This window comes from Elephantulus edwardii, unplaced genomic scaffold, assembly GCF_000299155.1.
Source record: "Elephantulus edwardii isolate Elephantulus edwardi_28Jun2011 unplaced genomic scaffold, EleEdw1.0 scaffold00065, whole genome shotgun sequence".
Lineage (NCBI taxonomy): Eukaryota > Metazoa > Chordata > Mammalia > Macroscelidea > Macroscelididae > Elephantulus > Elephantulus edwardii.
The window spans coordinates 15,317,610-15,326,938 of NW_006399815.1; the positions used below are offsets into that span (position 1 = coordinate 15,317,610).

The 9,329-nt window shown below is 35.3% G+C and overlaps 1 protein-coding gene across 1 annotated transcript in view; it reads left to right on the forward strand.

Annotated features, from left to right (window-relative positions):
* CPNE8 (copine VIII) overlaps nucleotides 1-9,329 on the forward strand; it is a 400,491-nt gene that overhangs the window by 343,838 nt on the left and 47,324 nt on the right. The window contains exon 16 of the mRNA XM_006888207.1: nucleotides 4,362-4,489. Coding sequence (XP_006888269.1) covers nucleotides 4,362-4,489 — 128 coding nt within the window. The remainder of the gene's footprint in view (nucleotides 1-4,361; nucleotides 4,490-9,329) is intronic.

Consider the following 9,329-nt stretch of genomic DNA (forward strand, 5'->3'; position numbering starts at 1 on the left):
GTCTCTGGCAGACCCAGCCTTTCATGTCAACTACACAGAAAAGTAGATACTGTGAGAAAAGAAAGGGAAATGTTGAGAGGAAGAATTCCCTAGTATTACTACCCCTTTAACACTTCTGGTGTGAAAAGAATGAGTCATTGCTCTCCTTTCATTTTGAGTCTGATGAAAATGCAATAATTTGTGGCTGTGGAAGAGGTATTTCTCATAGACTCATGGTCAGTGTCCCTGAAAAGAAGGTTTTTAGGTTGGTCAGCAGAGAAATATCACCTGTCCATATGTTTCCCACACAAAATGTCTAAAAGCTTGTGCATACTTTGGACAGACTTTAACATTTATAGGAACCTGTGTAATTTAATATGTATGTGTATGTCCATCCTTTCATTTTGATTCGGTCATTAATGAATGAAATAAATGCATAATAGATTTTTGTTATTATAGGGAGAATTTTCTCAAAGTATTCCCACACAATAATCAAGCACTGACCAACAACAAACACATATTAAACAGTAGATCAGCAGGTCTGACAAACTTATTTTCAGCATTTTGTCAATCTGTTAGCCCTGCTGAACTGTTCTATAACAGATGTAAGAAGCAACAGAGACTGTAGGCTTTGTGGACTGTGCTCAGCTTATGTTTCTAGTCCAGCCACTTAGAAAAGAACAGCTGAGTGCCCAACTCCTTTCCTCATTTATATCTGCAGGGTAGGATTACTGCTTATTTGGATTTCAGCTCTTCTATATTTTCTTCAAATTGACATTCCTTGTTTTATAAACAGGATAATTTTAAAAGAAATGTTAAAATAAAGGGCATCTGTCACCCTCATCATCAATAAATAACAAAATCAGATTTACTTATTTTTCAAAAATATCCTGTAAGTTCATTGTGATTTGCTTTAAAAAGCACAAACTGATTCTCTGAATCATAACTTCTAGTAAAGATTTTTAAATGAAAAATTCTTTTTATAACAAGTTGAAACTTTATCATTAAGAAATTAATCTAATTATAATAGATTAAAATATTTAAAATGCAGAATGTGTTAAAATAATATATAATTTTAAGTAGTAAAATGCTATCATCCAAAGCATGTGAGGAAATCTTAAGTCAATTTATTATAGTATTAGCACTAATTCAGAAATTAGCCATTTAAACATTCTGTGGTGATGATTAGAACATCAGTGAGGAAAAGATGGTGAACTTATTGTGATTTCAATTCCAGAAGAATAAAGGAGATAAATATAGTTTCATAGAAATGTAAATCCCCAGTCAAAATGTTAATACCCATCAAAAAGCAACTCAGAACTATCCTGGCTTTTAAATGCTCCCTTAAGGCAACTCTGTAATACCTTTTTATATGGCCAAAATAGGTAATGAATTTTAATTTTAATTAGCTTCATTCCTTATCAAGGGAAAAGAATCCCACAAAATCTTATTTAAAGAAAGGTGAAGTAGGTCAACTCAGATTAGCATCAGAACTAAACATTAACTGCTTTCCCTTAATATTAAACTTTCTTTCACAGTTTGATTCATTCTAGTTAACTCATATAAGCAATTTTTGAGTATAAATAGGTCTTTTTGTTAATTTTATATTTTCACCAGAAATTTTTAATTTAAAGAATAAAAACTGGATGACAGTATTGAAAGGAAGAAGTAGATAAAACCCTCTTTCGTAAGTAATACAATTTCTATGATTAATAACATCTATTTCAGTTTCCCAAGCTGTCCAGTCTTTAAAACTCCTTAGGATTCCATTGTTTTTCAGTGCTGCATAATATTTAATTGTGTGAATATACCACAGCTTCTCTATCCATTCATTTGTTGATAGGCACTTGCTTTCCTACAGTGAACAAAGCAGCAATAAACATGGGTGGCATAGATTTGCTTAGGTGGAAGTTCTGTTTTCTTTATGGCATATTCTCAGTAGTGGAATTGCTGGGTCAAATGGTATTTCTTTTCTAACTTTTTGAGAAAGAGCCATACTGCTTATACAAAATGGGTGGCCATGGAGGACATTAGGCTGAGTGAAATAGCTCAGTCACAAAAGGACAAATACTGCATAGTGCCACTATTATAAAACAGGACTGACATGGGGGCTGGTGGGAAACTAAGAAAAGAGGGAATAAATAATGTACATTACATTGAAACAGACAAGAGTGAGAACTGTATAAAAGCAATTCATGATTAGGTATTATGGCATGATATGAGTCCAGAGTAAGAGCTATATAGCGTACTTGGGCGGGGGAAGACTGTATAACACTGAAAGAAAAATGCACAATAATGAGTGAATGGAAATCCAAGTTCTCTATAAACTTTTGTTAAAATCTTAATAATAATAAAAAAAATCCTTATGATTTCATAAAGATAAGGAATAATGATGGGAAACGTTTCTTTTCTGGAAGCAGACAGCCTAGGTTTCAACATTGGTTCTCCAGCTTGTGTTAAATGGCCTTGGACACTGCCCAGTCTCGCACCCTTCTCACAGTCATTGCTGTGTTTGACCCTCTTGTTGCGGCCTTTGTGCCAGCCCATCACCTGGAAGATCTTCCTATTTTCAATCACCCTCTCCTTTAGTAAGCATCGTGTCTTCCTCCAGGTGCTGGCTGGTTCCTCCTGATTAACATCTCCAAAATCTCACTCTCTTTACGTCCAGGGGCCAGATGGACTTTTTCCTAGACAGTTCTTTTTCCTTCTCACAGTCCGTGGTATATTCAGTATGTTTTGCCATTACTATAACTCAAAGGCATCAGTTATTCTTTGATTTTATTTTGCCTGCTTTTTTTAGAGCTATTTTTTAAAAAAAATTAAAATGAAAGTAAACATTTTAGAATAAATTTTGATAAATAAAATTCAGTGAATATTTGTTATGTTGACCAAATTTGCTTAATTAGGTAAAAACGTGTGTGTAAAAAATGATTGCTGTGTTTATGTATGTTATCATCTCTAGGATTTTTACAAATTTTTTTTGTGATTATTGACTCTGAAAACCCCCTGGAGGTTCCACTATGGGTAGGTTCTGACTCAGTGGTTGTTGGTTGTTGTTGTTTGGTGCCGTCAAGTCGTAGACGACTCATAGCGACCCTATGAACGAACGGCTTGAGCACTGTTCATACATAGAGTTTCCGGAGGCAAGCCATTGATACTCCTTGTTTAAGAGATGCAGAGTAAATCCGCTCTGTGTAAATGTAGACTAGATTTCATGACTCATTTCCAACAAAAAGATTAAACTAGAAATAATATGTATCTCCCAAGACTTAAAGCCATTAGGACTTTCTCCTGCTTTATTCCATGCATTGCTTGCTGTGGGTAAATTTCCCTGCCAAGGTGTGAGAACACTGGAGCAGTGTCATGGAAAGCCCTTGTTGGCCTCCACCACTCATGTGAGTGAACCTTGTTGGGAATAGAGCCTCCATTTCTTGCCGACTCTTTAGATGTCTCCAATTCAGGTCAACATCTTGACCCCAATAATGCATCAAATGTTACATTTTTATTGTTTCAAGTTATTAACATTTAGGGGGTTTTTATATCACAATAGATACTATAGGTAACAAAAACATTACCTTGTATTTTCTGGGCTCTGGACTAGGAGATTCTGCTTAATTATAACAGAATTTAAGGTCTTAAATGGTTGCCCTGTTTCCAGTTTTAAAGTTGCCTTTCTGCATCCCACCTCTAGAATAAAAGCTTGATGACAAAGCTCCATTTCTCTGGAGATGATTCTTTGTTTTTTTTCTTTTACTTGATGTATGTCATGCTAATCTAAATTTCTTCAAGTTAGAGTTAACAATTTTGGGCTGAAATGTTAAAATATCAGATATTTTTCACATACATTCTTTCTTCTGGTAGATAAAATCATATGAATTGGTAGGGTTTTTCCCCCCTGACTTTAATGCATGTTCACTGTGGCCAAAAGTTGAAAAATAAAGATTAAAGAATTAAGTTAAAGTTATCTAATCACTCAGAGGTAACTACTGTTTTTTATTTTCTTCTTCTTCTTCCTCTCAGGAATTTTATGTGGTTACTTTGACATGTCTATGTATCTGTTAAATAAAGACACTGTTATTCATAGAATGTTGTTCATAGAATATTCAGCTTTCTCTTTTGATTATTTATTTTGTCTTTTAAGAATATTCATCCTAATCATTACATATTATATCATTATAACTTATTGTAGTCATGTAACAATATAATCTAAAGGCTGACCATATAATTTATTATTCCTGTTTTGATATTATAGATGCCTAAAAGACTTATTTTTAAAAAAAAAAGTCTGAAAGTTACATGTTTTATTCTCTACTCTATTTTAATTAATTAAATTCATTTTCCCAGGCATTAGTAAACTAACTTTTGCTTATCTTTTCCTACAGAATGGAAACCCTCAGAACCCCTACTGTGATGGCATTGAGGGAGTCATGGAAGCTTATTACAGGAGTCTAAAATCTGTACAGTTGTATGGACCAACCAACTTTGCTCCTGTAATTAATCATGTAGCAAGGTAAGTAGAGGTATGGATTACAGAAGTCATTGTCAGTTTTTTGAGCCCATAGATCAACATTATTCTTTTCTAGTTTGTCTCAGAAAGTGAGGCAAAACTTATACACTACAAAGAATCTCTGATAAGCTATCATAAATCTTTATCAAGGACTGTACCTCAGAAATCTCACATGAAGACTCATATACTGGGTTTCAGTAGAATTTGGATATGTTATGATCTGTTTTCAATTATTGACATTTGTGGAAGATTTTTTTCTTGTTTGGTTAGTTGGATTTTCTTTTCTTTTTTAAAGAAGGCATCTGTGAGAACAATAATGAGATCACAGTTTTAACTGTGTAAAACATTCAAATCTATATTCCATTGTAACATGGACATAATAAGAGACTGAACTATATTAAGTTGGCTGTTTTAAGTCTTTCAGAGGCATATAAAGCAAATTATTCTCTCCTAATCTAGTAACTAATTTTATAAAACTCATAGAAGTCTGTGCATATACGCTACTTAGTATATTGAGATGCAAATGTATTTGTCTATATTTCCTAGAGAAAAATGTTAAAATGTAAAAAAAATATATACAGTCTTATGATGTTCTTCATTAATACATAAATACCTTACATATTACTTTTAAAATCTTTAGAAAGTTTGGCTCATATAAATTTTAAATCCTTTGAAATGCCATCTCTTTTTTTTATAATAAAAAGAGAAGTACATAGATTTGTGTGTGTTACCTTCTGACTATGTAGCCACTACTAGAAAAACCACTTTTCAATCACTCGCTATGCTGCTCAGAACTGTAGAATGAATAAGGACGGCAGAAGAAAAATCGATGAATTTGCATTACGGTGTTATAGGGGAGTGCTCTATATCCCATGGACTGCCAAAACAACAAACAGATATGTCTTGGAGGAGATGCTTGACAACAGTGTTCTCCTTGAGGACGGTGAAGCTTCATTGCACATACTTTGAGCATATTGCTAGGAGAAGCTATTCCTTGGAGAAGGACATTATGCTTTGAGAAGTGGAGGGATGGAAAATGAGAGGAAGACCCTCAGCCAGATGGATTGATACAGTGGCTGCAGGAATGGATTTGAGTGTGTCAGAGATTGTCAAAATGGCATATAGGATAGAGTTCAGACCCAGCAACAACAATGTGAAAAACCAGAGAGCTTTGTTAGCTTTCTGGTAAGGAGTTGCACTACCAATGCAAACGTGGTTGTTGTTGTTGTTGTTGTTGTTGTTGTTGTTGTTAGATGCCATTGAGTCAAGCACAATTCATAGTGACCCTATGAACAAAAGATCTGAACCTGTTCTATCCCATGCCATCATCACACATCCTGACATGCAAGAGCCCATTCTAACAGTCACCATATCAATCCACCTGGTTGAGGGTCTTCTCCTTCACCAACCCTCCAACCTACCCAGCATCATGTCCTTCTCCAATGAATAGCACCTCTAGTAACAAGTCCAAAGTATGTGAGATGTAACCTTGCTCTAAAGAGCACTCCGGATGCATGCCAAGACATATCTATTTGTTCTCTTCGCCGCCCAAGGGATGTTAAGTGCTCTTCTCCAACACCACAGTTCAAATGTGCCAGTTCTTTCTCTGTCATCCTTATTCATTTTTCCAGCTCTCAGATGCATAGCTAATAATCAGAAAAACTATGGCCTGAATCAGATGCACCTTAGTCTTCAAACTGACATCATTAATCCTCAATAATTTGGAAAAGTCCCTAAAAGCAGATTTTCCCAGTGTAAATGCTTCTACTTATTTTTTGACTGTTGGCACCGAAGGTGTTAATTGTGGATCCAAGCAAGATGAAGCTATTGACAGTTTAAATTGCCTCTCCATCCATCATGATGCTGCCTGTTGGTCCAGTGGTAAGAATCTTTCATTTTCTGACATTAAGATGCAAATCATACTGAAGGCAGCATTTCTTGATCTTCTGCAACAAATGTTTCAAGCCCTCCTCACTTTCAAGAAGCAAGGTTGTGTCATCTGCATAATGCAAATTATTGATGAGTCTTTCTCCAATCCTGATGCTACACTCTGCCTCATAGAGTTCAGCTATGGACTCATATGGTGTACTATGCAGGGCATGATAAACGGGGGAAACAGTGCTGCATTCATAGTCAAAAAGTCAATTTTGAGTTTTATCTTTAAACATCATGTTGGCTGGAGCTTCCCGACTAAATCAAGCCTGGAAGTAGGAGCGGCATCCACTTCCAAAATGACTGGCCTCTGGAAACTCTATGTATGAACAGTGCTCAGGATGTTCGTTCATAGGGTCGCTATGAGTCGTCTACGACTCTTCAGCATTCAACAACAACAACAACACTTACTACTTAATTTTGTATTATTTTGCCCTGATACACTTTAACTGTAAAGTTAAACCTTTGAAATATCTAAATGCATTTTACTGTATGCCATTTGAAAATACATGCTTAATATTTTCCTATTGCTGTTGTTACAGTTTTTCCCAGAATTTTGTAGATTTTAAAATAGAGGCATAGCTACCAGCTAAAGCTGTCATGTTATTGTGTACCATTAAGTCAGAACCAACTCATAGCTGGTCCTCCAGCACATCCTCAGAGGCAGTGAACTGTGTGAGAGGAGACTGCTTGTCTTTCCACTTTGGAGAGGCTGATAGATTCAGACCATGTGCTTTTGAGTTGGCAGCACAGCTGTTTACCACTAAGTCATCAGAGCTTCTCAAAGCTTTGATATTCTTTGAAAATAAATGATAATAAAGACATTTTCTTGTTATATTTTAATTTTTTTTTAAGTAAGATGACTTACTTCATTTTTTCCTCTCAGTGTGATAAGTTTGGTAGCCTAGTAGTAAGAAACTGTGCTGCAATCCGCAAAATACTCAGCTTAGACCCACTAGCTGCTCCCCAGAAGGGTGGGCAGTCTCCTCCCATGCAGTCAACTGCCTCTGAAAACCTGCTGCCCGGCCAGCTGTGGGTTGGTTCTGCCTCTACGGTGCACAACAATTACTCAACTCTGACTATAAATCTATATGATAAAGATTTTTCTCTTTTTGCTTTTGTCTTTTGAAATAGAATTTATTTTTTAAGCTTTTATTGAGAGGATTTCTGCCTGAAATTTAGAGAGAAAACTATACTGATAATAAATCAGGAAAAGCACTATCTGTTGTAGTTTATCTAATCTTCCTATATAAAACTCTTCCTCCATTTTGCTACTCTTTATTACATTTTCATAACTCTTAGCATCATGTTCCCACAACTATTCAGTATCTAAGAAATAAATAATGTATGTGTTAAGATAGCTGCCATTAAAAATTAATGTTAACAAAGTCAAAGCAAAATGTATACTTAGACATTTTCTTTTTTGCTTTGAATGTTTTCTTAAAAATGTGTTTTATTGTGTTGGTAAAGGCTTAGCTATTTGTAATAGATTATGTAAGCACTGTGAAAATACCAATTATTTTAAGGATAATAATGTTAAGCACATGCTTGTTTTTCATGTTGAAACATACATAATTAGACACTTGACTCAGGAAATAATATTCATGGAAGGACAATATTATGAAACAGCCACGACTCAAGCCATCAACCATGCCAGTTTCTTAAAAGTTTTTGTTTGTTTGATTTTTATTGTCATTTTAGTAAAAGTTTACAAAAAGCTTGAGTTCTCATTCATGCATTCTGACATATTTTTTTCCTCCAATATCCCTCCTCTAATTCAATTTGTAATGAATATCTTGTTCTAGATAGTTAATTATAAAGCTGTCTAACACTCGCTTTCATTTCCTACTTCCCCTTTCACTCAACTTTCAGAAGACTAGCATTTTAAAAGATGTAAAATTCCTACTCAAAACTATTGAGGCTAGCATTCGGCAACTTCCAACATCCAACTACCAAGTACCATCCCATCTCGTTTCCTGTTTATTCTCCCAAATACTCTGCATTGCAGACACATAGATTCACTAGTATCATCTATAGAATATGTGCTGTCATGGTCCATAACATAAAATGCTGCTAACTGAAAGATTAGTGCTTTCAGTCTACTAGCTGTTCCAAGGCACAAGATAGATAGTCTCTTCAAATAAAGGTTCACTGTCACAAACTCACTGGAGAGGTTTAATGGCTTGAGATTGACTCCTTGAAAGTGGATTTGTTGTTTTTTGTTGTTTGTTGTTTTTTTTTGTTTGTTTGTTTTTTATTATTATTTTTGTGTGTATGAGTATACCGTCAAATCAGATCTGACTGGTACAGGAGGAGATTGTCCCTCCTTCCCCGGCAGAGCATCTGGTGGATTCGAACCGTGTGCCTCTGGGATTATAGTTGCAGCTCCTTGCCACTATGCCACCAGAGCTACCCTGTTTGTTTGTTTTTAATGCTTCTAGTAAGGTGCTCTGGTAGCATAATGATTAAGCCCTTGGATGCTAACTGAGGTCAGTAGTCAGTTCAAACAACCAGGCATGCCTTGGAAGAAGGATGTTACACGGGCTTCCATAAAGATTACGTGATTATTAGGATGCCTGCCAAGGACTCTGAGAATCAGTTAAAGGACTTCCCTCTGTGGTGAAGGTTACAAGACTGGATTTGTTTTCAGATGGAGATCTATAAGTGACTCACTGACTTGCACAGTCCTTCTGAGATTGTCAGGCTACCATTGTGCTAGCATTGAACCTGGAGTAGAGGTTGAAGTCACCATTGCAGAAGCCTAAATCAGCTATTTTACTGAGTTGATTACCTGTTGATAAAAAGATTATACGACTAGACATTATGTGTACAACAATTAAAAATTTGGAACAGGACAAAATTTATTGGGATGAATGAAAACTAATCTCTTTTAAAACATTCACTAAAATTA